Source organism: Aythya ferina (assembly GCF_964211825.1).
Source record: "Aythya ferina genome assembly, chromosome: 17".
Taxonomy (NCBI): Eukaryota; Metazoa; Chordata; class Aves; order Anseriformes; family Anatidae; genus Aythya; species Aythya ferina.
In genome coordinates, this window is record NC_140316.1 from 8851013 (window position 1) to 8876420 (window position 25408).

Below are 25408 nucleotides of genomic sequence, written 5' to 3' on the forward strand. Positions count from 1 at the left end.
CAGCACCTGCTTCTTTTAGGGCTGCAGCTCAGGGAGGGATTACCCCAGTCACGAGCTGCCTGCATCAAGCACCAAGAGGAGGCAGGCTCCAAAACCAGCCGGCGATTTAATGTCTCTCCCTGACAGCACATCCAGGCAAGGGGTGGGGGAAGCCCTTTGGCCACCCCGTGCTGTGGCACCTGCCCCGCTCCCCTCTCCTACAGCCTCTTTCGGAGCTTGCCCTTCTTGGTGGTGCCCACGCGGCGCCCGAAGGCCATCTGCCGCAGCTCCTGCACCCGCTGCCGGTTCCTGGCCTTGAGGCGCTTGAGGCCCCCGCGCTGCAGGAAGCGCTGCTTGGCCGCCGCCTTGCGCTGCTTCAGGATCTGCTGCTTGGTCTTCAGCTCCGAGCGCACCTTGCCCCGGGCGGCAGGCTGCCGGCGTCCTGCGGGATGGAGGCAGGCAGAGGAGGAGGTAAAAACCACACTGGGAGGTGAGAGAGAGAGAGTGGGGGGCTATGTGGGGGCTACTGGGGTACTCACCCTGCCCATGTTTGTGCTTTCCTTTGAACTGCTCCCTGCCTCGTTCGTCCTCCTCGTCGTCGTCCCGCTCGTCGACTTTCTGCTTCTGCTTCCACTTCTCGTAGCTGGGCTGGGTTAAGGGAACGTGCAGCCACTCCCCAGCACCTGCCCAGCCTCCCTCCCCGGCCCCAGCACCGGGCAGCTCCCGTGGACAGCTGCAGGACGTGGTGCTGGCACCCTCAGCCTCCCGATTCCCCTTGCTGTGGCACAGGCAGGCAGCGGTGCCCGCGGGCAGGATACAGGTTGTTCTTGTAGGAGCCGCTGATGTAGCGCCCGCTCTCTGTCCGCACCTTCTTCTTGTCCTCCTGGCCCGTTAGCCCCACAAACCGCTTCTTCTTACGGTCCCTGGGAAGGACAGATGGGGGAGAAGTAGGGGAACGTCCACCACCCTCCTTTTTGCTGGGCATCCCACCCCTAACTCCCCCTGCATTGCCCAGACAGCAAGAAACACTGTCTTCAGCTGGAGAAAAATACCTCCTGGGGCTACAACCCTCTCTCCCCTGGCCACCCGGACCTCCCCGCTCACCACTTCAGCAGCTGCTTGCTCCTGTTGAGGTTGTGGTTCTCATCGCCCATGAGATCCAGCACGGCTCCAGCTGCCTGCTGCTCGAAGGGGCTGCCCTCGCCGCCCACGCTCAGCCTGCGGGGAGGACAAAAGGAGCGCTGAGAGCAGCCCCCCTGCTGCAGGATGTCACGGGAGGGAAGCAGGATTGCTCCCCGACTCACCCCCTCTCGCTCTCGAAGTCCTTGGGGCGGTAGGGGACGTAGAACTCCTCCTCCCGCTGCGCCGGCTGCTGCGGCTTCTTCCTGGCACTGTCTTCTCCACCCCGGCCCCGTTTCCGTTTGCGTCCCACCACCGCGGAGAACACGTCCTGGGAAGGGGATAGAGGGGGCTGGGGGAGCTGTGTCCTCCTCCCAGCCCAACCCAGGGGCCCAAGTTCCTGCAGGACACCGTGCTGGCCCCAAAGCCGTAGCCCAGCCCTGTTCCTGCCCCTCTACCTGGAGGTTTTCCTCCTCTCCTTCCCTTTCCTCGGGCTCAGGGGGGGCCTGGCGCAGCCCCTGCCCTTGGAGAGCTGCTGCCCGCTTCTCCTGCTGCCCGCGCTGGTACTTCTGGATGAGGGCATGGTCGCGGCGCCGCTTGGACCGCATGACAGCGCTGGCCATGGTGCGGGCTGTGGCGTTGATCTCAAAGATGGTCTGCACGGGGGGAGAGAGCGAGTCCTGCATGCTGCGGGCGCAGGGACCTTCCCCTTCCATCCCGTCGGGCCTCAACTCACTGCCTTGGCCTTGTAGCTTTTAATGCTGTCCACGAACTTCAGCCTCTCCAGCTCCGTGTCTTCGAAGCAAGCACCTGGAGAATACGGGCGCGGAGGGGACGCCGATCAGCCCAGCAGCGAGGGGACAGGACAGGTTCCCCTCCCTCGGCGTCCCCGCGGCGCTCACTGAAGAGCGGGTGCAAGCCCAGCTGGGATGTGTCCAGGTCCTTCACCCTCTTGATGGACTCGGGCGAGGGGCCGGGCCGGGAGCGCAGGTACTGCTTCTGTGCATTGTCGGCCACCCGGCGCAGGCTGCGCAGCTCCAGAGAGCCCTCGTGGTCCGTGAGCAGCAGGCACTCCTCGTCGTCCACCAGGCTCCGCGGGACACGGCCCAGCACCCCGTCGGCACCTGGAGCACGGGGGACACCGTGTCATTGCTCACCCACCCTCCCTTCCCCATAAGCATATCGCCCCTCTGAGAGCCCCTCTGCCCAAATGGCTGCCACAAGACCACAGACTCCAAAAATAAACCCCATGTGCAGCCAGGACATGAGCCTGGAGAGACGTGCGCTCGCTCAAGTGCCTGTGATGGGTTCGCCTTACCTGCAGGCAGCTCCTGGGCACCGGCGAGGACGAGCGGGCGCCCCAAGAAGAGGTGGAGGTCGAAGACGTAGGGCATCTCGTCCGGAGCCACCAGTGAGTAGGCAGTGCCGCTCCGGCCGGCTCGGGCCACGCGACCTGGCAGGGTGAGGAGGAGAAAAGTGGGAAACCAGAGCCACAGCCAGCCCAGCACGTCCCTGACTCGTGACAAGGACCCACTGGAAGCCCAGGACCCCATGCACATGCCATGCCCAGGCTGGGAAGGGGCTGTGGGTCACTAGGGAAGGGAGCAAAAAGGGACCCAGCCACCGCCCCAAGCCTGTCCCTAAAGGCAGGGGACCTTGAGGTGCATGTGTCACCAGAAGGCACCAGCCCTGCCCACAGTCCAGCTGGAAAAAAAAGGGACATCACAGCCCCCACCACGGCTACCTCCTGCCCCAGACATATCTCTAACAGGTCAAGGGGATCAGCGCCTTCTCTGCAGGTTTCCCAGCATGGTGAGGCGCAAGGATCAGACCCTTAAAAGCAAGGGATGAGGGACAGCCCGCCCTGAGGGACCCCGGGTCGCACAGGGCGCTGCCACCCACCGACACGGTGCAGGAACAGCTTGGACTTGGCGGGGAAGCTGTAGTTGATGACATTGTCCAGCATGGGGATGTCGAGCCCGCGGGCGGCCACGTCGGTGACCAGCAGCACCGGGCACTTGCCCTGGGCGAACTTGGCGATGTTGATCTTGCGGGCGGTCTGGTCCAGCGAGCTGTAGATGTGGGTGCAGCAGATGCCCTGGGCTGTCAGCAGCTGGAGACAGGAAAAGCAATCAGATCCCGCTTGGAAATGCACCCTCAGCTGAGGGACAGTGTCCCCCAGGCTCCTGAGACCCCAGGGTGCCCACCCAGACCCCAAACCCACTGTGATCCACCCCTTTTTTTTGTAAGGAGTTGGTGAATGCAGCATCTCCGTGATCACACATGCTGGGGATTTCTCCCTCAGCCAGGAGAAATGGGCTGGGACTCCAGCAGGACCCTGCCCGTGGACGTAACCCCACGTGGGTCTGTGAAGGGGCCCCCCCGCAGCCCGCCCACCCCCGTCGTGTGCCCCCGATGCCACTTGCCTCCTTGAGATACTCCGTGTGGTGCTTGGTGGCCACGAAGACGACCGTCTGGTCCTGGGGCTTCACCACGCTGCGCAGCAGGTGGAGCAGCACGGCCGGTTTGTCATCCCCACGGACATGGAAGAAAGCCAGCTGCAGGGGGAGGGCAGCGCTCAGCCCTTCTGGGGCCCCACTCTCTTGGGGACACCCCACAGCACCCTGCCAGCTCCCCATCCCGAGCGCAAAGCCCGGCTCAAGCTCACCTTGAGCTGCTCACTGAGCTTGGACTCCACATCCAGACGGATCAGCGTGGGCTCGGTGAGACCTGCGGGACATGGTCACACAGAGGATGCAGGTGGGATGGGGGACATGCTGCTGGGACAGCCCCCAGCTCCCTCCCAGCCTGGGGCACCCGCTTGGCCCAGCCTCAACCCAGTTTGGATTTTCCAGTCCCAGGCCTGTGGCCAGCACAGCTGAGGGACTGGGTCACGTCCCCATCCTTGACAGCTCACAGGGCCACTAAGCCTTGGATCCAGCCCCAAAACCCAGCCCTGCAGCCACCGCCTGCCCCACACTTCTCACCAGCCCGGGCGAACTCGACGAGCAGCTTGGGCAGCGTGGCAGAGAAGAGGACAGTCTGGTGGCCGCCTGGGAGCCGTGCCAGGATCTCCTGGAGCTGCTCTGCGAAACCCATCTCAAAGAGCCTGCGGGGAAGGGACAGGGGACATCGCAGAGCCTGCTGCACCTCTCCGTGGCCAGCCAAGGGCACCTCGTCCAAGCGCACTGACCTGTCGGCCTCGTCAAACACCACGTACTCCACGCTCTGCAGCTTCAGGTTCATCTCCACCGCCACGTGCACCAGGCGCCCGGGGGTGGCGATGATGCTGGGTGGGACAGAGATGGTTACACCGAGCTGGTTCTGGTGATGGGGCCAGGGGAGGGACAACGGGGGCTCCCTGCACCACCCCAAATCCAGCCCTGGTGGCTCTCGGTGGCCGTCTCCCCACCAGGTGCCCTCCCTGTGCCCACACTCACATGTCGGGGTTCTCGTGCAGCGCCGCGAACTGGTCCTCCATCCTGCGAGAAGGGGGAGGACACAGGGCAGCTCAGCTCACCGCCCCGAGGTTTGGCACTTTTGGGGGTGTTTTAGGGAAGCTGGGGTGACACGGAGAGCGGGGACACGGCTTACTTGTCTCCTCCCAGGATGAGAGCTGTCCTCAAGCCGGTGAACTTGCCCAGCTGTGGGGTGAGAAAGGAACACGGGGGAGTCGTTAGCAGGTTCAGCACCCAACCAAACCCCAAGCCCACCACGGTCCCTGCTCATCCCCATACCTCCTTGGTGAATTTCAGGGTCTGCAGGGCCAGCTCGCGTGTGGGAGAGAGGATGAGGGCACGTGCCCCGGCCGGGCTGGGCGCCTTCAGCCGCTCGAACATGGGGATGAGGAAGCAGGCCGTCTTCCCACTGCCCGTCCGTGCCATCGCCACCACGTCACGGCCACGCAGGATCACCGGGATGGTCTGCAGGACACAGCCCTGCCCTCAGCACCCCATAGAGGTGGGGGGGTCCCAAAAGTGCCCCCGCACCCCCAGGGTCTCACCTTCCTCTGGATGGGCGTCGGGACCTTGTAGCCTTTCTTCATGATGCCCTTGAAGACGGGGTAGCTGAGACCTGCGGGGACACAGGGACAGGTGAGGGGACATGGGTGGTAGGGACACAGCCATGGGGTTGGGGGGTGACAGCGTTGGGGCCCCCAAAAAGTCAGGCACACGCACCCATGGACTGGAAGCCTCCGGATTTCTTCTTCTTGTTCTGCGCCCGCACCATGGCCTGCGTGTCCTCGGCGGTGGCATCGTCCTCGGCATCAGCGCTGGGGAAGGCGGGCAGCGGGGCCGCGGGGACCTGGGGACGGGCGGCGAGAGGGGATGGTGGCACTGGGGACACTGGGACACAGGGACTGGGGACACTGGGACATGGGGACACCAGCACGTGGAATCACCGGGACATGAGGACAGGGGATACCAGTGCCATGTGGGGACTGGGGGGAAACTGGGAGCACTGGGACGGGCAGACTGGGAGCACTGGGACGAGCTCTGCGGACCCCGGTGCCAGCAGCAGCCCAGCCCCGCGTGTCTTGGGGCGGCGGCCACACGCGGAGCGCCGGGACACGCCGCCACCCCCGGTCCCACCCGGTCCCCCCCGGTGCCCCCCGGTGCCCCCAACCCCCCCCATGCCCCCGGTCCCCCCCGGCCCCCCGGTACCTGGGGTCGCCGCTCCCCGGCCCCACCGGGGCCCCGCTGGCGGCGGTTGCGAGGCGGCGGCGCCATCCCGGCCGTGGAGCACGGAAGCGGGGAGGGCCCCGGGCGGAAAGGGAGGGCGCTGCCCGGCACCGGGACCGACCCCGGGGAGCCGGGCCCGACCCCGGTATCACGGGGACGAGGGTGTTTGGGGACCCCCGGGATCCCCCACGAGGTGCGGGCTCCTCGCAGCCGACCCCCCCCGCGGCCGCCCACCTGAACGCCCCCTTCCCTCTTTTGATCCCCCGCTCCGCCTTTTCTTGCCCCCTTTGCTTCCCCCTCTCCTCCTTTGTAGCCACTTTTCCCCCTTTTTCTCTCCCTATCCCCCCTCGTTTTCCCCTTTCCCCTCTTGTTACCCTCTCTCCCTCTTTTCTTTCCCTCTCTCCCTCTATATTATCCCCTCTCCCCCCTTGTTACCCCCTTTCCCCCTGTGTTTCCCCCCTTGTTACTCCCTCTCCCCCTATATTACTCCTTCTCCCTTTATATTATCCACTCTCCCCCTATATTACTCCCTCTCATTATCCCTTCTCCCCCATATTACCCCCTTTACCCCTTCCTTTCCCCTTCTTGTTACCCCCTCTTCCCCTTTCTTTCCCCCTCTTGTTACATCTTCTCTCCCTATATTACCCCTTCTTCCCCTCTATTACCCCTTCCCCCCCTTTCTTGCCCCTTCTTGTTACCTCTTCTCCCCCATATTACCCCCTCTCCCTCTTTCTTTCCTCCTTTTGTTACCCTGTCTCCCCATTTGTTACCCCTTCTTTTTACCCTCTCTCTCCCATGTTACCCCCTTTCCCTCTTTCTTTCTGCCCCTTTTTGCCTCCTCTCCCCCTATATTATCCCTATACAGGGTGGCTACTGCCAGGAGCTGCCAAGGTCGGGGAACATGGGGAACTTGGTAGCTCCCTCCCACGTGAGGGAAACCTTTTGTCAAATCCACCTGAGGACAAACTGAGCCAGGTTAGGGCATCGTTCTGCCCCCATAAATGCTTTTATTGAAATATTCACCTTTATTTATATTTATTCTGCTTCTAGAGCAGCAGAACCGGGCCCTGACGCACACAAGTACACAAAAGGCACCGAAGCTGGGAAGGCCAGCCAGGAATCTGCGCTCCTGGTCCTGTCCCGTTGGCAAGAGACGAGCTTTGGGCAGGCCGCAGAGCTCAGCCCCAAATGGCCACGTCCTCTGCCCCAGCAAGCGCTGCCTCAGCCATTGCTTGTAACCTGTGGGAGCTGAGCCCCTGGGCAGCCAGCAGCCCTGCTGGGAGGAACGAGTGGAGGCCATAGGATGGATTTAGTGCTTATTTCTCAGCCTCCTTGCCCTCTACTTTCTTTTTGCTTTGAGCAGTGACTGCAGCAAGCAGCTTCTCTGGGCGCAGGTGGTGGCGTGGCTGACCACGGCCATCCCCTCGCACCCCACAGCCTCCCTGCTGCTCTGAAACCCTCGCTCCTTCCTCAGGGGAGGCGTTACGGGTGCCAACATGAATCCGAGCCTGTTTTATTGGGGTGTGAGCACAGTGATGGGGGCTGCCATATCTGCAGGTCTTCAAGGGGGCCGAGAGAGAAACAGAAACGCCAAGTGGACGCTAGATGGAGACAGGAGGGCTAAGGACCGAGCGGCAGCCCCGCTCCTGCAGCAGGCAGAGCCGGGTGCCGTGCAGCACAGCAGCAGCGGGGGGGCAACGGCCCCAAAACCAGGCAGCTCCCCCACACACGGTGCCGGGCTGGGCAGCAGCGTTATGGGGCTGGGGGCGGCAGCAGGACGGGATTTGTCACGGGTGGCAGGGCTTTGTCTGCTTTTTAGGTGTTTAAAAGACGTTTAGATGTAGGGCTCAGCGATGTGCTTTAGTGCAGGACTGCCCAGTGTGGGGTCAGTGCGGGGCGGTGACGGGGAGCTCCCTGAGGCCCCAATGGGGCCTGGGCTTAGGCCTAGGCCTGTCCCTAGGCCTCTGCCCGTTGCTAGGCAACCGCCGCGCTCACCCCTGACCCCGCGCAGCCGCCTCAGGCAGCCAATAGGAGCCCGCGCTGCTCCCCCCTCCCCCCCGCCCTTTCCTTCCCCTCCGTAGGCGTGCGGCTTGCCCCGTGATGCCGTTCCCCCTCCACGCCCGCCACGAGCCAATCAACGCCCTCCGCTCTCCCGATGGGCAGCGCCGCCGCCCAATGACGAAGCGGAGCGGCGGAGGGAGGCGGGAACAAGCCGGAGCGGCAGGGCGGCGGGCGGGAGGTGGGGCGGGGCGAAGCGAGCTCCGAGCGCTGATTGGCGGGCTGCGGGGAGGCGCCCCGCGGCTGGGCCAATGAGGAGCGGGAGGGGCGGGGCGCAGCGGTGCGAGGGCGCTGAGGTGCGGCGGGTTCGGCTCGGTTCGGCTGCGTTCGGCTCCTCCACTCGGCTCCGTCCGGCCGCGTTCGGCTCCGCTCGGCTCGGTTCGGCTCCGTCCGGCCCCGGGGGCGCTGGGCGGGAGGGCGGGCGGCGGGGGCCGGGGAGGGGGGGGAACGCTGTGAGGGGCTCGGCCGTGAGGCGCCTCCGCCTGCCCCTCAGGGGGGGATTTTACCCCTCCAGGAGGGATTTTACCCCCTGCAAGAGGATTTTTGCCCCCTTTAGAGGAAATTCTGCCCCCTCCAGAGGGCATTTTGCATCATTCGGGAGGATTTTTGCCCCTTCCAGGGGGAATCGTGCACCTTCCAGGAGGGGTTTTGCCTCTCCCCGGGGGCATTTTCCCCCTCTGGGGAGGATTTTGCCTCCCCCAGGAGGGATTTTGCACCCTCCAGAGGGGATTTTTCACTATTTAGAAGGGGTTTTGCCCCCTCCAGGAGCAGTGTGCCCTTTCCTGAAGGAATTTTTCACCTTTCAGAAGCGAGTTTGCCCCCTCCAGGGGACGTTTTGCCCCCTCCAGGGGGAACATTTCCCCCTCCAGGAGGAATTTTGCCCCCTCCAGAAGGAATATCCCCCCCTCTAGGAGTTTTTCCTCCTTGAGAACTGACTTTGCATCCTTCAGGAGGAATTTTACCCCCTCCAAGGGGAATTTTTCACCATTCAGGAGAGATTTTGCCTCCTCCAGGGGGAATCTTCCGCCCTCTAGGAGGAATTTTTCACTGTTCCTAAGATAATTTTGCCCCTTCCAGAGGGATTTTTGCCCCCTCTGAGTGCTTTTTGCCCCTCCAGCGGGGGCGTCGAGGCCGAGCCATGTGCTCTGGGGGCTCCTAGCACCATGCCAGCCCCCCGCAGCCTCCCCCTGTTCCCCGGGGCCATCCCCCGAGCCCCAGGCCCTGTGGGGTCGATGTACACCCCCTGGGCGATTTTTGGGACCCGTAACACCCCCGAGCCGAGCGCTTTACACCGATACTCGTAGGCGAGCGGTGCGAAGGGATGGGCGAGCCTCTCTCCGTGTCCACACACCCGCAGGACGCTCCCGATGGAAGGCTTTGCGGGGCGAGCTGCTGACCCAGCCCTTTTACACCAAGCCCTGCAGCCGGCGTTGTCGGGACCCGTCGGGGGAGGACTTGTGGCAGCAGGAGCCTCGCGGGGGCCAGCATGGCCGTGAGCATGGACGATGACGTGCCCCTCATCCTCACCCTGGACGACAGCGGGAGCAACGCCTCGGCCCCGCTCGACGAGCTGGAGCGGGAGGAGCTGCCCAATGAAAGTAAGGACCCCGCAGTTCTTGCTGCCCTCCAAAAATGGCCTCGCTTTGCTTTCCTTTGCAGCGCTGCTCTGCCCCGTGCCTGCCACAACCTGGAGCTCCTGGAGCTGTCCCTTGACGTCCTGGTGGCTGCCCGAGGAAACCAGAGCGGGGTGGTGGTTGTGGTGCTTGCTGGTAGCCCCCAGGTGGGGTGGAGCACGCCAGAGGCACTGCTCCGGGCCTCCTCTAACTCTTCGCTCTGATTTCTCCATAACCTGTGGCATCGCTGTCCCTAGGCTCAGTTCTCCCTTCCTGTTCGTTGCCCCAGGGCTTCTCCTTTCCTTGGCCCCGCTATGCTGGCTTTCACAACTGTTACTTTGCCTGTTTCTAGCCCACGATCTGATTTTTTTGCATTAACCAAAGGTATATGTGCTGATAAATCCCTTTAAAACCCCCTCATTGTAATCTTACCAAAGAATCAGGAGCGCTTTAGGCAGTGTATCTGTGCTCCTGTTAACCCCAGGCACTCGGTGGGACGGAGCCATCGTATGAGCCGGGGGAGAGGGCGAACCTCTGAGCAGCACAGCTTGGCCTGTGCTGAAGCATGCAGGGAGGTTTTGTTGTTGTTACACCTCACCAAATGTGTTTCAGCAATTTTGTTTGATGCATCTCTCTGACTTCTCTCTGACATTGCAGGTGTGTGCACCTGCACCCTTCTGGTCGTCCTGTTCAAGCTCTGCTTCCACGAGCCTAGAATTCCTGACATATTAATTAATTAATAAGTTCCTGGCCCCTCTTTGCTGCATTATACCTCTGCCCCATGTCTCCTCTGTGATTCTGTCACTTGGTATCTCTCCTGAAATCATACAGGTTCCCCTAATTTTCCTCTCCTCTGACTTTCTGAGCTGGTGGCTCGTTTCTGGCAGTCACAACTTCTCCTCTCCTCCCCTGCCACGCAAATCCCTGGCAAAATTGCCCAGATGACTTTCCCTGAGCTCTGCTGCCTTGCTGCTCTATTGCATCTGTTTTTCTTAACGTTTAGCTCTGGATCTGTAACTAAAGTGGATAGAAGAGACTGCTTCCCCTGTCCTGTTAGAGGCTTTCTTGTGACTAATTTTAATCGCTCCTCCGTTGCCTTTTGGTCCACCCACCTCCTGTCCCTGTAAAGAAGTATGTGGGGGTTATCATCCGGTTAAAGCCAACACGACTGTGGAATATTTTCATTTATTAGTGCTTTCATTCTCAAACCCGTGCTGAAACACAGTCTGCATCCCTTGAAATGCAGGGAGGTTGCGGAGGGACTGATTTTGTGCTTTTTAGAAGATTGGCACGTAGTTCTTGAGAAATAATTTGCTGCAGTTCTCTCGGTATTAAAGAGCTGTTACTCTGCTCTGTTTTAATCCCTGTTAGAGTTGAATTTGCTGGGAAAAATGTAAAGCCTATTCGGTGTACGTGACGCTGAATCATGGGGAGCCCTCTGAAGCCAGTGGTACTGCGAGAGGGGGTGAGAGATGAAAACAGGCAGGGCAGCGCGAGCAGCGTGAAAGGCACGTTTATCACCGGGAAGCTTAAATTAGGGAGGGAGCAGGCTTACGCCATCACTGGCAAAATTAAGCTTGTTTGCAAAACGGGACGTGTGCTCCAGCTCTGTTCCTTGCCTGCAAAGATAATCTGCTGTGAAATGCAGAGAAGTGACATTAAGAAAAGTGTACAATTTTGCATTTTTATTCAAAGGCCTGTCTTTTGCCAGGGAGAAGTGTGTGAGAAGCCTTCTTTTCAGGAGAGGGAGAGCCTGGTAGGGTGATGAGGGCATGGTGACGGGGAAGGTCAGAGGGCTGTGTGCTTCTTGTTTTATCTCCCTTAATCCTGAGCTCTAGCAACAGGTTATTGGAGCAGAATTTGGAGGAGCAGCATGCCTGTGCCTGGCCATAGGCTCCTGGGGACTCGGTGGCAGGCTGAACGCCGTGCATTTATTCAGGTTTGTCCCCAGATGCCAGCTGTCGAAATGCCCTTAGTGCCACCTGGGAAGCAGATGATAGGTAAGACGAAGTGGGTGTAGCCACCCTTGGGCTAAATGACGTGTCAGAGGTTGATAATCAAGTGGCAGTGCTGTTCTGTGCTGCTGTCACTGACCTCTCCGAATTTTAACCTGTGTTCCAGGCTGTCTCTGCCATCTCTTAGTAAGTGCCCTGTGTAGTTCCAGTATATTGGCTCTCACCACCATGTTTGTTATTTTAAGGAACTTCTTGTGCCTCTTCTTTCTTTTTCCTTTTTTTTTTTTTTTTAAACTTGATCCATGACACAGGTTTTGCAACCGGTCCTTGGATGAATGAATTTGTAGTTGGGGACTCTTGGTGTTGGTTGCCTGGAAATGCAGGCAGGTTGGAGTAAGCAGTGCCCAGGTTTGTGAAAAGAAGCCTGTTGCTGATGTAAAAAAAAAAAAAAAAAAAAAAAACAGATTAAAGTGCAAGAGTGTGTTCCTGTTAGAATCTCGCAGAAGAGTTCTCTTTTGGGTAAGTGATTGCTTTGGGATTAGAGTAAAAGGAGCTAAGTGAGAAAACGGTGTGGAAAATGACATTCTTAAAGAAAATGTCCAGCTGCAAAAATTAATCTCCCTAATCATGCACCTCTTAAGCTCTTAATGGAAGCAAATACTGGCATGGGGAGGAATATTAAAGCTCTGCCTTCCTTGTCCTGTGCTGGGATGCACATCTCTTCAGCCGCCCCGAAAGGTCAGAATCCTACAGAGCAGGCTGGAATTCAGCTCATGTCCAGAAAAGCCTGGTTCCTGTGGTGCAGGCGGCTCTCTGGATGCAGTGTGTGAGGGGCTGTGGTGCTGGGTCGTTCTTCTACAAGCTCCAGCAGCTGGAGGAGAAGGAGAGGAGCGCTTTCATCACTGGAACCCGTGGCTCGTGCTAATTAACACGGCGCTGCCCTCCCCTGCCACATCTTATCGGGGAATCTGGACGCGCTCTCGTTAAGCTTCCCGACGCTTATCCGAGGCGGGTGACTAATTCTGGATCTTACAGCAGGCAGAACCGGGGCCGCAGTCGTTGTGTGACCTTGCCCAAAGTCGTGCTCTGAGAAGGGCGAGAGGCAGCCCGGGCTGAGCGATCCCTGGCCTCGCCGAGCTCCTAGCACACGTTCCAACGGGGATCTGAAAATACCCCCACAAGCGAGGCGTGTTTTCCTGCACAATGACAGCCTTGAAGCTCTAGGACAGTGCCTCTCCTCGAGCTGATGGGAATTATCAGCAATAAATGAGAGCCCGTTGATTTACCCGGTATTAGATCAGATAGAAGATCCCCCTCTGCCCCCTGCGTGGAAATTGCTGTAGCCTCAAGTGGAGTTTCAGTGCGCTCAGAGCAGAAAGTACAGCTCCGAGCGTTGTGCGGGGAACAATGTGGTATTGTCTGTCTGTTTCTCCCGCACAATGGATTGTGGCAAGTGGAAGAAGTCGTCTTTAAACTCGGGGTTCTTACAGGAAAGCAACCGCATCTGCTATTGAGGTAAAAAAAGAATCAGTGTGTGCGCCTGGGGAGGTGCAGGGGGGGCGGCTGCGACAGCCAGGGGCTATGTTTTCTGGAAGGGTTGATGGAAACCAGGAAGGGCCTTGGCCCCGCTCCTGGATGGAGCGAGGGAAGAGGCTTTTGGCAACATTCTTCTTGTAATCAGCTGATGGGAGCCCTTGTGGAGTTGTGGAACACGGGGGCCGTGCCATTATTTGGGTGTCTCATCTTTCTTTTCAATATCCCGCTTACTGATCTGCAGGGAGGCACAGCCCTGCAGCAGTGGTGCAGGATGGACAGCAAGCCTTCTTTTGAGACCCGTGAGCAGCCTGGATCTTGATTTCTCCAGTAATTGATGCAACCTGAAGTGACCCAGTCCTCTTCTGTGCTGGGTCTGGTTCCAGAACGTGTCTGTAGCAGCAGGGAGAGGAAACCAAGTCCTGTCCCCGTAGCCACAGCTTCAGCTCTGCTCAGTGAGTCCTCAAACACCCCTGGTGCCTTCCTCGTCCCGGTGCTTTAGGTGCAGCGAGAGGAGGGGAGAGATTTCAGGTGTAAACCACCTGCGTGTTGCCTGATGGGCTGAGGGAACGGGCAGAGAATAAACCCTTGGCTCTGGGGGCAGTGCGGTGACCGCACAGACCCTCAGCAGCTCTCCTGCTAGAGGAAGCACTGTAATTGTGCAAGCCTTCTGACTCTGCCCCCTTTTGAAGTGTTGCACGTGTCAGATATCCAGTGGATTTAATAAATCCTCTGGGATCTGTGATCTCTGTGCAGGAAAGTGAGTGCCCAGCAGCTGGTTGTGTGGGCTTGAGCACTGATAATGCTGAGGAAACACCGCAGCTAAGTGGTGTGGGGAAAGAGGGGACGACAAAACAAACCAATGCCTGCAGTGAACGTGGCAAATCCCAAGATCTTTGACAGCCAGGCTCTCTTCCTCTCATCGTGGCTCCTGCTTCTACTGATTGGCCTTTAATTAGTTCCAGCAGCAGCACTTGAGCTGCTGCGTTAGAGGTGAAGCGTGGCCAGGGCACAGGCCTGGGAACTCGTCTTCAGCAGGGACCTGCTTCTGCTGCTCAACCTGCTCCTAGGGTAGGTCAGGTAACGTTGCCGTGGGCAATGCATCTCGACTGGGAAGTGCAGGTTATGTCTTTTGTGGAAATTTACAGGTAGGCTGCATGGTAAGAGCTCCTGGTTTACATTTCTGTGTGTGCTTTGCTTTTCATAGTCTGTTACCTACTTAAAACGTACGCACAGGGGAATTATTTCCTTCTGAAGCACAAGTTCGGTGCTGAGCTGCTGTTTATGCCCCTGAAAGTCTCTGCTCCAACCCACCAGCCTTGCATTTTTGCAACTTCTGCCAGTGCTCCTCTAATCCTTTCCTGGCCTAGATGACTTGTAATGAATGTTTTAAGCAAGCAAAGCGAAGCCAAACTGCCTCCGAGATGAGCAAGGGGTGAAAATATTGGAAAGAGAAATGAGCACCCGAAACATAAGGAGATTATTGTTTTCTCCTTCGGTACAATCCATTTCCCTGGGTGATGAGCTCTGTGAACTCAGAGCAAGGAGGCAAGCTTTTAAGAGACGCTGCGCATCTTGCGAGATGGTGCTGGGAGCAGTGGGAAGTGTGTTTCTGCTGGGAAGTTCCCCACGCATCATCCCCTGGAATCTCATTTACAGCCACAATTCAGGATCGAAGGCAGGATGCCTCGGCTCTGCTTCACATACTGCAGTGAGAGGGAAGAGCTGAGATATCTGGGTGAAGAGAAACAGCGCTCGGCGTTGTCCGGGCCTCACAAAAGAGTTTTTATCAAGAGATCCTCAACGCGACTCTGGGAGTGTGGTACCTCCAGAAGAGAAGCCATGAGCGGAGGAGAGTACCAGGAGGGATTGTGAGCTGTAGTTAGTGCGTGTATTTTTATTTTTTTTTTGAGCCTGCCTTGTTTTCTTAGCCCTGCAGGAGATCAGTTTGCACAATGCACACATTGTGTGCTTCACAGTAGGATGCTTTGTCAAACAGAATCCCTGCACTGTTGACTTTTTCTCGCAGTAAAAAAAAAACAAAAAACAAAACACAAAAAAACTCAGAGTGATTTCGTCCTGAATGCCCCATGCTGTTGGAATCTGAGCACTAAAAGCCTCTACAAGGTACAGAAGACTTGGGTGAGCGTTCAGTAATCCCGGAGTCAGGCAGTTCCTTCTCCTTTGTCACCTCCCAGAGCAGGAGCGAGGCATCTCCTCCTTCCTGCAGGTTTGCTGTCAGGTGGGGAGGGTGCTGCAGAGCGGGGCGAGGTGCCTGGAAGCTTTTTCACTCTCCTTTTGTGCAGACCAAGCTGGCGACCTTGAGGCTCAGAGGGAGGCAGCCCTTCATGAGCATCCTCCCTACCTGCAGCTCTCTTTTTTTGAGGGGAGAGCAGAAGAGCAGCCCAGGCCGATCCCTTTAGGTGGGAGACGCGTGCTGCAGCATCGCAGGGCTCCGCGCCTCGAGCAGGTGGTCCCAGGGCTATAAAAGCTGTTCAGGAGCCCGGGAGCTCGCAGGCTGCAAAAAAAAATCAAGCCCTTTCCAGCTTGAGCCGGTCACTCCTCAGCTGACTTGGGAACATTTGGCTCAGGAAGCGGAACAACAGTTGGAAGCAAGCAGCGATTAGTTTTTTCATGGCTTCCCAGGGAACGCATCGGTTTGTTCATGTTTTTTTTTGTGTTGTTTTTATTTTTTTTTCTCCCCCTCATTTTTTTTTTTTTGCGATTCCTGTGGATTTTTAAGGCGCTGTAGATGCAGGATGTTGGGTTCAGCCAAGCTCGCTCACTGGCAGATTGAAATGAGCAGAGGCTGAGCACGCTGAGTTCGCTCATCATAACCGATGTGATGCTGCTCAGAACTTCCTTTGCCCTTGGTATCTTCGCCGAGGAATCCTGCCTGCTGCCGTCAGCCCCCCTGCGTTGAAATCCCATTTTACCCATTTGAATGCTGTAAGAAGTGCTGTATAAACTAAACAGGAGCATCTGTGAAGTGGTTAGAGTTGTTGTTGATTGCCTCTTCCTTATTGCCTTCGGGGGATTTAAGCTCGAATTTGCTGGAAGTAGAATTGATGAGGCAGAACGCTCCATTTCTGATCCTGAAGCTGGGAAAAGAGCGCTGAATTTGATGGGTCTTTCTCGTCTCCAGCGTCCCTGGCTTTTGATCTGGACCTTGCAGGGCTCTCCCCGTGCCTTTGGCATAATTGCTTTCTGCGTGTCGGGGTCCTGCCTGCCTCCTGCATGGCTGCTTTCTTTTCGGGGAGCTGCCGGAGCAGCTTTAGGGCTGCAGCCATCTGCTTCTGGCGAGCGCTTCGGCAGGAAGCTCGGGCACCTGTGCTGCTGCTGCTGGCCTCAGCCGGGAGAGAGGCAGGCAGAAAAGGGGTGTGGGGGGTTGTGTTGGTCTGCTGCAGCACTGCAGCAACAATGAAGGATCCCGAGGATGTCGAGGGGAGGCTGCTGTGCTTTGAATCATAGCGTGGGGGTTTGGAGCTCGTACCCCGCGCTGGTTTTTGTTTCATCATGATGTGGCCATGCCTGCTTGGAACAAAAAGATTTTCCTTTCATGCTTACATAGGGGACTGAAATTTAGGATGCATCCCCCTGCGCTGCCATGTTAAACCCTCTGATGTGACGGGGCTGGACACACGAGCTGCTTACATCCGTGTGTGGCAGATACTGTCACCTGGGAACACCTCACGCATCCTTTATTCCAACCGTAGCCGTATTTTTTGGAACACTTCCACCATCCTCAGCAGGTTTGGAAGTTTCTGGTACAGAAGCAAGGTAGCCCGCTGAAGTGCTGTGCAGTGCTGTGGTGTTCGGGTGGGGGATGTGAGCAACACGAATCGAGGCTGTGCAGCTCTGTGAGCTGCCTGAGGGGCAGCCCTCGTGTGTGTTCCTTCAAACAAGAGTAAGAGCGGGGTCAGGAGGTGATGTTTGCATCCGTGCTGGCTAGAGTAATCAACACATCCACGTGTGGTGGGCTTCCAGTGCTCTTCCTTCCTCCCCAGCTATTACACGTGCCCTATCCAGTGCCTGCCAGCTGCGCTTTCCATAAAATATGCTGGAATCTTCTCTTTTTTAACCTTTCCTTTTAAGACAGCACTAGGGCTGGGGCTTCCCCCGTTCCTTTACTGCATCTTCCTCTGCTGGCAGCTGCCGTTCCCTGGCTGAGACACCCAGAGAGACAACAGCAGAGGTGTGGCAGTGTTGTATTTCAGAAGACGTGCTGCGGAGCCTGATGCTCACACAGAACACAGCCACACACCTCTCGCTGCTGCTCCGTACAGACAGCTCCCTCTGATCCCAGCCCGCAGCGGTAAGGCGTCAGAGTTTTGCCACTAAATCTTATTTTTACTCGTTTTCTTGCTACCCCTCTCTCCTCGGGGTGGAAAGGTCAGGTAATTAGGTACCTCATTAACAGTTCTGGCTGACTCCATCCTAGCTCTGCTCCACTCTGGCAATGTGTGGTAGGGATGTGAGGACCAGCAGAGGTGGGTGGTGGATCAGCAGCAGCCCTGGTGGCTCTCTGCCTAGGTAATTGCTGTGGTTTCAGTACCTGGCTCATCCCGGGTGCTCATCCTCCTGGAACAGAGCTGCTCGGAGTTTAACGAGGCTTCGCTCTACATCATGGTGCTGTAGGTGGGTGCATTTGTGTTATTGTGAGTTGCTGTTGTGCAGAGGCTGGCTGATTTTGGGGGAAATATGAGAGCTGCTGCTACAGGAGCGAGCCGTGGCCATGCAGGTTGGTTGCTCGGAGTCATGCTGGGCTCATGTAAGCGAGGAGCTTCCTCTGCTTCCCACCACGAACGTCGTGGCTGCCCCAGAGAGCCACTGGTGGAACAAACTGGAAGCTGGACCTGGCAGAGCGCTGCTCTCCTTCAACAGGCCAGGTTGCAGCTTCATCAAACCTCTTTCCAAACTGCATCGGGCAAATGCAGAGGCTCCGCTTTGGAGAATTGAAAGGAGGAACGCGCCCTGGAAACGCTGACGTGTTGGTGCTGGTGCTGGAGCAGATCTCTGGCATGTTGAAGCCATGAGGCACGCGTTTCCCTTTCTGGAACAAAAAGAGGAAATTCCTTCATGTAACAGGATGTGTTAAAGAAATGCCCTATCTGAGGGATTCCGATGTCTCTTTCCCTTTCTGTCACTTCCCTAAAAGCTTTGGATCGTAACCGTGTGCGTACGCTCCGTGTCTGGCCTTTCTCGTGAGTCATAGGCAGAGCTTGGCTCTTTTTTTTGCTGGTGTCAGCAAAACCCATGGTGTTCCCAGTTGTTTTTCCATTCGAAGCGAGGTGTTTCAGTGCTCAGATGTCTGATTCCAGCTGCAGAACAACCTCTCTGTACCTGTAGAGCCCTCATCACTGTGGTACAACAGGACCAACAGGATGACAGCGTGTGAGCTGCCAACCCTAACCCTGACAGGATGGATACCACGAGGCCGTAGGTGATCCTTCTGTTGCGGCTCTGACTTCTCCTTTTTGTGGTGGGGAGGCTCAGTTGTTAAGATCACACATACAGGATATGAAACCGGCAGCAATGGGGCTGAACGCAGAAGCGAGGTTCTTAATTCTTAACTACATCTTCCTTGTGCAACCTGTCCTTTCACGTGAGTTGTGCTCACGTAAAATGCTTTGGACCTGCATTAAAAGAAGCAGGAGCCCCTTTGTGTTATGTTCTCAGATCGTGCAGGTGCCTGGCTCTGCTCTCTCCTTGCAGCCCATGGACGTTCTCACGAAGCCCGTGAATTATTCTCATCCCTGGTTTCTCTGAAGCCTCCCACTGTTTTATCTCTTGTATTTTGTGCTCTTCTTTACGACTGTCTCTTTGTCCCCAGCAGGGTGGTGCAGGAAGCGAATGCCGGTGTGAATCATCGCGTGGCGTAGCGAGCGGCAGAGCAAGCAGCTAGCTAAATTCGGGCTCTGACCCGCTCGGAGCAAGAGCTGACTGGAGGCCCTGCTTCTGCTGAGACAAAACAATTCCCGACAATGCTTGAGCTCTTCAGGCATTGTGCGTAGCTCCTGCCTCGGTGTTTTTAAGTGTGCGCAGTGCAGACGTTAGCAAGGATGCGGCAGTCCCCTAAACAATGCAGGGTTTAAGTTGTATTCAGCGTAAGGAGATAGGCAGCACAATTGATAAGAGGCAGGAACGGAGAAAAAGTGGCTTACCATGCTGGGGGACATCTGCTCAGCCTGCCTGCGGATTCAGCTCCCCGTAGCGTGGTGGATGGCAGCGGGGAGTGAGCTCGTCTGCGTGCCGCAGGAACTAACGGGAGGCTCAAAGGAAAAAGTGAAGACGGGAGGCTCGAATCCTCTCGTGCCGCGAAGAGGAAGTGGCAACATCCATCTTTGGGAAAAACCTGCCTGGGCTAAATGGGAAACCGACGTGGCTTTGTTTGTTGGGGTTCACAGCTGGTGGAGGCTGTGAGAATACGGCAAGACGAAGAGCCCTGATGCTGTGGCATCGTCCCCGTCCCTTGGCATCGTCCCCATCCCATCCCCTGGATGGGTGCTGGGCTATTCTGGCCCTCGAGGCTGGCTCCTGCATCGCTTCCCTTGGTGGTGGCTCACAGAGGGCGCTGAGCTCACTGCTTGCCTCTCACCTCCGAGCTGCGTGGCTCGGTGCCAAACCAGCTGTGCTTTCCAGGCGGCTTCCAGCTTTTTTTTTTTCCTCCCGGGTAGGTGAGCCTGGCCTTGAAGAGACAAATGTGTGCGTGCTCACGCCTTGGCACTCGAGAATAAAAGGAGCAGTTTCCTATCAGTGGCACCGGAGGGGAGCGGAGCGATAAATGCACCGGGGGTGAAGCTCCGTGGTACGTCAACGCGTGGAGAGGGAAACGCCGGCGTTGGTGCCAATGCGATGCCAACGTGCTCGGTGCCTCTGCAGGACCTGGCTGCTGCCTGGCCACAGCTGCTGTGGGGATTTGTCTGGCCTGCGTGCTGTTAAAATCTTGGCTCTGGGGCTGAAGGTACCTCTGCAGGGAAGGGGAGCCCCCTCCTTTCTTTCCACGCTTTTTCACAGCTGCATCTTCCGCAGCGGCACCCCCTGCACGGCTCGGCTGCTGGGGGCTTCCCAGGAGAGGAGCACTTCTGGGAGCCTTCAGAGGCAACAAATGCCATCCTCCATCCTCTGTGGGCACGTGCCCCGTGCTGCTGGGTGCCTGCTGACACTTCTCTGCAGCTGAAAGCCTGCAGCCAGCTGAGTTTGGGTACCTGGACACGAATGCAGTTGAGGTGGGTGCTCAGGCACTGCTGGACCTGCTCCCAGCCCCGACAGGGAGACGCTGCTCCCCTGAGACAAGGAGACTGGCAAGTGCCTCATCACAGAGGCCGTGCCTCTTTCCAAGGAAGGAATAATAACCACGAGGCTTGCTTCTTCCTGGAGATGGTAAATGCAGAACAGCAGCGCTCACAAACATGGTTGCAAGAAGGAAACAAAAGGCCAAGCTGCTGCCAGGTTATCTTTAATTAAGAAGGAATGACCTCGTAAGGCAGCGTGAGCAAAGTTGTGTCCTGGCTCCCAAGTCCCGTGTGCTCTGCCTGCCTTTATGAGCCTCGGAGGGAGATATTGCTCGTGTCTGCAGCCCCTGGTGCCAGCACCGTTGGTTTTGCTGGCTGACACGGGGCGTGCACGTGATGTGTGAGCTGTACGAGCGGCCTCCTGAGCTGGGAGAGCATTTCTCTTCAGCTCTGTCCCTTGGGCTGCCTTCCCTGCAGCCTTTCTTTTGTCCTGCCATCGCAGGTAGGCCTCCGTAGCCTTCTAGGAGAGCCCCCTCCTTCATTAGCTACAGACACGTGGCTTTGGGGTCTAATTAGCAACATCTAAGCCTGTTTCAGGTAATGCCATAAGAAGTCTGTGCTTGCTAGAAAGCAGAACAGCTGCGGCACAGGGTGGTGAGAGCCAGCCTGGGGGAGCTCCGAGGCACCCGTGGCGTTGGTTTGGAACTCCCTGAGCTCCTAGCAGGCTTCCAGGTGGATTTTCAAATTATTAAACCCAGGTAATGAAGATCAAATGATAAATATCCAAACAGACTGGAGTTTCTCCCGGGTTCCTTGCTCCCCTCCCTCCCTCGCAGCCCTCAGAGTTTTTCCTTCCCCGAAGCAGGGAATTTGTTTTGCAAAGGGAGAGGTTTGGGCTCTGGAGAGTTTATGCTCCTTCTCTTTCTTCCTTTTTGTTTTTTATTGTAATGATGACATATGGAAACTATTTACACAGGAGCATGCTCTGCTGCACTGAATGGAAACGTTGGAGTCCCGGCAGTATCGTTCCGGATGCCTTGTGTAAGCAGCCAGCTGGTTTTGCTTTTTTCTCTTTTTATTTTCTCCTTTTTTTTTTTTTTTTTCCCCCTCCCTCCTTCCCTTCTCGGGGAACGTCTGGGATAAGTTACACAAGTGTGGAAGGAAGCGTTGCCATCTGCGAGCAGCCCCGGCCGCTTGCTCCGTCACGCCCCTTGTACTGTGAACTTGGCAAATGTTTTGTTTTCTTCTTTTTTTTTTTTTTTTTGCTGAGGGAGGTGGGGGGAGATGTGCTGAGTAGTCACAGCGAGACTCTGAACTCCTTTCCCTTCAGTTCCTCGTGTTCCCTGGGGAGCAAACCCTGCTCCACGCCAGGACAGGAGAGCGTGGCGCGCCGAGCCTTGCTCTCTGACTGCACTCATTCTCCAAACCAACTTTGCCAGGCAGCAAAACCTCCCAGCAGCTCTCTCCGAGAACCATCCCGCCTGCAGGACGGCGAGAGGGAAGCTTTTCAGCCTGGCCCCGAGCCACCTTCCTCAGCGGGAAGGGGAAGAAGATGCCTGCGGCTCCGTGGAGCTCGGAGGAACCCCTCCTGTGCCCGGCTCTGCCCTGAGCCATCGGGGAGCGGCTCGGGGAGGCAGCGCTGGCTGCCATGCGGTGGAGAGAGCCTCCTGCCATCTACTTGGAGGACTGCGGGAGCCCCGTGGAGAGATCCTCCTACCTCATCCAGCTCCCCACCGCCGGTAACCGCCGCCGGGGACGCGCTGCGGCACGAGCCGGGGCTGGCATTAGTCTGTGTCATTGTTAGCGTGGGAGCAGCTGAGGAAATTAGCTGGCTGGAGGGCTGCCAAGCGAGCGAGCAGGCATTGAGACGCTGCTCAAGTTGGTGGTGGTGGTTGTTGTTGTTTTATTATTATTATTATTTATTACCCAGATGATGCTGTTGCCTCGGGGATGCTAGATCAGCCTTCTGGTACCTGGTGGGGAAGGAGCCCAGCCACGGAGCGCAGCTCTGTGCTGCAACGTTTGTTGGCTGTGCCTAGAGAGGTGATGGCTGGGGCAGGCAGGGGGCAAATAGCGTGGCTTCTGGAGTTACTTCTTAGCTCTGACTTCAGTCTGGGAGCTGTTCGCAGGCTTGATCTCCATGGGACATCTTTTCTGCTTCAGCTGCGAGCTGGCTGTGCAAGGCAGGGAGATGTCCTCTCCTTTTCACTGCGACGTAGCTTTTCCCTGAGTTGGTCCTTTACAGCGGAGGTTTGTCCACGTGAAATAATTACTTTGATTCAAGGGAGTTTGGTGTCTCTGGGTAGGAGCCGTGTTCTGGTGCCTTGTTGAGCCCCACAAAACTTGGCTGGTTTGTGCCTGGTGCGTTTCGACCTCCTGAAACATCTCCGTGTGCTCCAATAACCAGGGTAGCGACCTCCTTAACGCGTCCCCTTTCTCCAGAAGAGCTGGGGCAGCCCAGGTGTTGGCTCTGCTTTTTCACCACCTCCTGAATTGCGAGGGACAAACAACTCTGGGATTTTCTCTCCTTTCTCTGTGCTTTGCGTTGAGCTGAGCCCCACAGGGACCTGTAGCAGCTCGGAGCGAGGAATCCTGCGGCCGTGCCCAGCCACCAAATGCTGAAGGAGCAGCAGGAGGGGTGCCTGGGACCTTGGGGACCCCATGTGTGGTCCTCCTAGCACCCTGTTAAGCATCCCTGCCCCAAAGGGGTTTGCAGTCAGGCTGCAGTCCAAGGGAGTCTCTCTCTGGAATGTGCATGCAGGAAAAGCTTTGCAAATAACCACTTTCGAAGAACTTTGTAGAGCTCCCAGTGTAAAGCTTCTGACTTCTTTACTGATATCTTTTAGTTAAAAAGCAGATGAATGCAAAAGACTGGCGTTCCACTTCTGTGGATAAAGGAAAAAAAAGCATCATCTGTGTTTATTTCTCCCCTCCTCCAAAAAATTGTGCTCATTTAAGGTTTAAGAAGGTCTGGGGGAGCAATCAGCCCCACCGAAACATCCAGCTGAACGTGGAGAGGTGTTTTAAAGGTATGGGGGAAGCGCAGAGGAGCAGGCGGGGTGCTGCAGGGTTCCAGCAATCTGCCTGCAGCCCGGGAGGCTTTCACCAACCTCCGATAAGTGCTGTCTGATTTCGGTTAGGGGGTGGGAAAGGCAGCCGGGGCTCTGTGCAGGGTTTGCTGGCCTTGCAGGAGCCATTTCAAGGTTTTGAGGGGTGCAGAGGTCTGGTGTGGCCTTTTCCAGAACAACCTGACCACTTGTTTAATGAGGGTGGTTTTGTCGTAGAGAGGAGGTGCAGCAAATCCTCGGCATCCTAACATGGGAGAGGTTGTTTTTTCCCCACCTCGTGGCACAGAGAGAGACAGCTGCTCCATCACCGTGTCTGTGCTTGTAGAAAGGGGGAAAATTGGGGATCATGAGGCCGTGGAGGAGGGAATTGTGCTGAGAGTGAGAACCCCAACGTGGTTTGGGTACCAAGGGGAGCTTTGGGGAGCTCCAGCCCCAACCTCGCTTCTGTGGGGTCTGTGCAGTGCTCATCACTGACGCTGCAAAATACAAATTCCCATCCCAGAAGAAAAAACGGCATCTTTTTGTGAACAGTGATAGTCTTCATGTGTGTTTCATGTGCCTTAATAACACTGAGGCTGTACAACATGCCCACTAGCAAGTGCTGGAGCTTATTTACCTGTACTGCTCAGCTTACCCGTGGGTGGTAAGGTGCTGTGTGTGTGCAGCTATGCTTGGGAGCTGCTTTTTGCAACATATTTGTATTTTTAAATGGGATTTTTAGTTACGAAACCTTGTACAAATGTTCAGTAAAGCATTGCTTTGTAGTGCTTTACTGATGGCGGAGACATCTCCAGGTAAATCTGGGGTACGGACTGAAAATGAACCTTGCTCTTTGTTCTTATCAGAAGGAGATTGGTGCTTACCTGCACCAAAAAGTGTTGCAAAGGTGTGTTGTTTAATGACTGAAGGGCTCTGAAAAATGAGATTTTTCTCCTGAAAATGCTGCACTCCTGCTGGGAAGAGTAGGTGTGCAAGCAGCCAGTTCCTCGGGCACTCCATTGCCTCTTGATGCCTGTTCCTGCTCCCGCTGCCTGGCTTGTTTGCCTGCTCCCTGACCCATCTCAGCTTGCTTAATTGCAAATCATTTTCTCTCCTGTTGTCCCGATGCAGATGGAGGCAGCTACGACGTTATCCACGATGCCTCCAGCCCTGCTGCCGGGGACTGCTGCGCGCAGCAAAGCTCTGCCCGCCACAACTGGGAAATGAACTACCAAGAGGCAGCGATCTACCTCCAGGTGAGCCCTGCTCGTCAGTGCACTGTGTAAAAAATAAAGAATAAAAAATAATTAAAAAAAATGGGGCCGTCTGAAGCTATGATAGCTCTTGGTTATGAGGAGCAAAGAGCTTCAGTCCTGGGGTTAAAAAATAATAAAATAAAATCAGTGCTTTGGAAGGGGGATCTAAAGGGAAGGAAGATGCAAGCGCCTTCAGGTGGGCTCTGGTAAGTAGTTTGGGAAACACCGAGCAAGCTGGGGCTACCCATCTTCTCCCCATGGTGAGGATTTTGTAGTGGAGAGGTTCAGCCCATGCTTTACTTATAGGAACAGCCCTATTGGAACAAGAAAATGAGAATATTTATAATATTGCTGCCCGGTGTAATGCGTTAGCTACCAGAGCTACCCTGCTCCTGCCCCACGGGACTGCCGAGGGTTGCTCCTCTGCCATTTGAAAACATGGGAGGCTCGGACCTTGCTGATACCTCAGCTTATGCTGGAGCAGCATGGACAAGATAATGGTAACCCCAGCCCCTCCTGGGCTTTTGTTTAAACTCCCGATTAGTGGAGATGCTCTGCAAAGGTTCATTGAGCTGCTGCAGCGTCTGATGGTAATGCACACAGCAGGCTTGGCCCTTCACATGCAGATTAGTCTTGCTGCTGCCTTGACCAATGGCCATAATGACAATGTCCTTGAAACGAAGTAGACATAACTTAAAGAGCGTGCAGATTGTTTATGTGCGGCAGTAGCTGCAGGCAAGAGCGTCTTATCTGCATGCGAGGACTTTGCTGTCCAGCCACGTTTCGAATTGCTTGGCTACCATGAGGCGGAATTGAGACTATTTTTCATTCTGCAAATGTGTTTTGTCAGGCGTGAATAAGAATGCCCTGCTGATCTAAGCTAGCTCTCCCTTTGAGTGGGGGGCTCGCGTTTTATGGAGCTTGCTGCTGG

The 25408-nt window shown here is 56.6% G+C and overlaps 2 protein-coding genes and 1 long non-coding RNA gene across 5 annotated transcripts in view; 2 read left to right on the top strand and 1 right to left on the bottom strand.

The window, feature by feature from the left end:
- Positions 1-87: 87 nt before the first annotated feature.
- DDX54 (DEAD-box helicase 54) lies at positions 88-5903 on the bottom strand. The gene is made up of 20 exons (XM_084538731.1): positions 5763-5903; positions 5277-5403; positions 5102-5172; positions 4836-5021; positions 4693-4742; positions 4539-4580; positions 4292-4387; positions 4086-4207; positions 3767-3828; positions 3525-3656; positions 3001-3211; positions 2417-2551; positions 2001-2222; positions 1835-1908; positions 1557-1754; positions 1284-1429; positions 1084-1197; positions 798-902; positions 519-622; positions 88-421 (listed from the first exon to the last, which is right to left on the bottom strand). Exons 1-20 carry the CDS (start codon positions 5826-5828, stop codon positions 198-200), a joined length of 2487 nt encoding a protein of 828 aa, XP_084394857.1. The 5' UTR covers positions 5829-5903; the 3' UTR covers positions 88-197.
- A 2220-nt stretch (positions 5904-8123) lies between these two features.
- The window catches only part of TPCN1 (two pore segment channel 1), a 40379-nt gene continuing 23094 nt past the window's right edge, over positions 8124-25408 (top strand). The window contains exons 1-3 of one of the 3 annotated variants that reach the window (XM_084538736.1): positions 8124-8216; positions 9196-9436; positions 24353-24477. In XM_084538736.1, coding sequence (XP_084394862.1) covers positions 9325-9436; positions 24353-24477 — 237 coding nt within the window. In that variant the 5' untranslated portion in view covers positions 8124-8216; positions 9196-9324. Of the gene's footprint in view, positions 8217-8306; positions 9437-21463; positions 21914-24352; positions 24478-25408 lie in introns of those variants that run through there. The other 2 variants (XM_084538737.1, XM_084538738.1) reach the window with 2 other exon arrangements.
- Positions 20301-21635, top strand: LOC311446037. Its single transcript, XR_014698724.1, has 3 exons — positions 20301-20420; positions 21151-21215; positions 21614-21635. It is a non-coding gene; the product is annotated as an uncharacterized lncRNA (long non-coding RNA).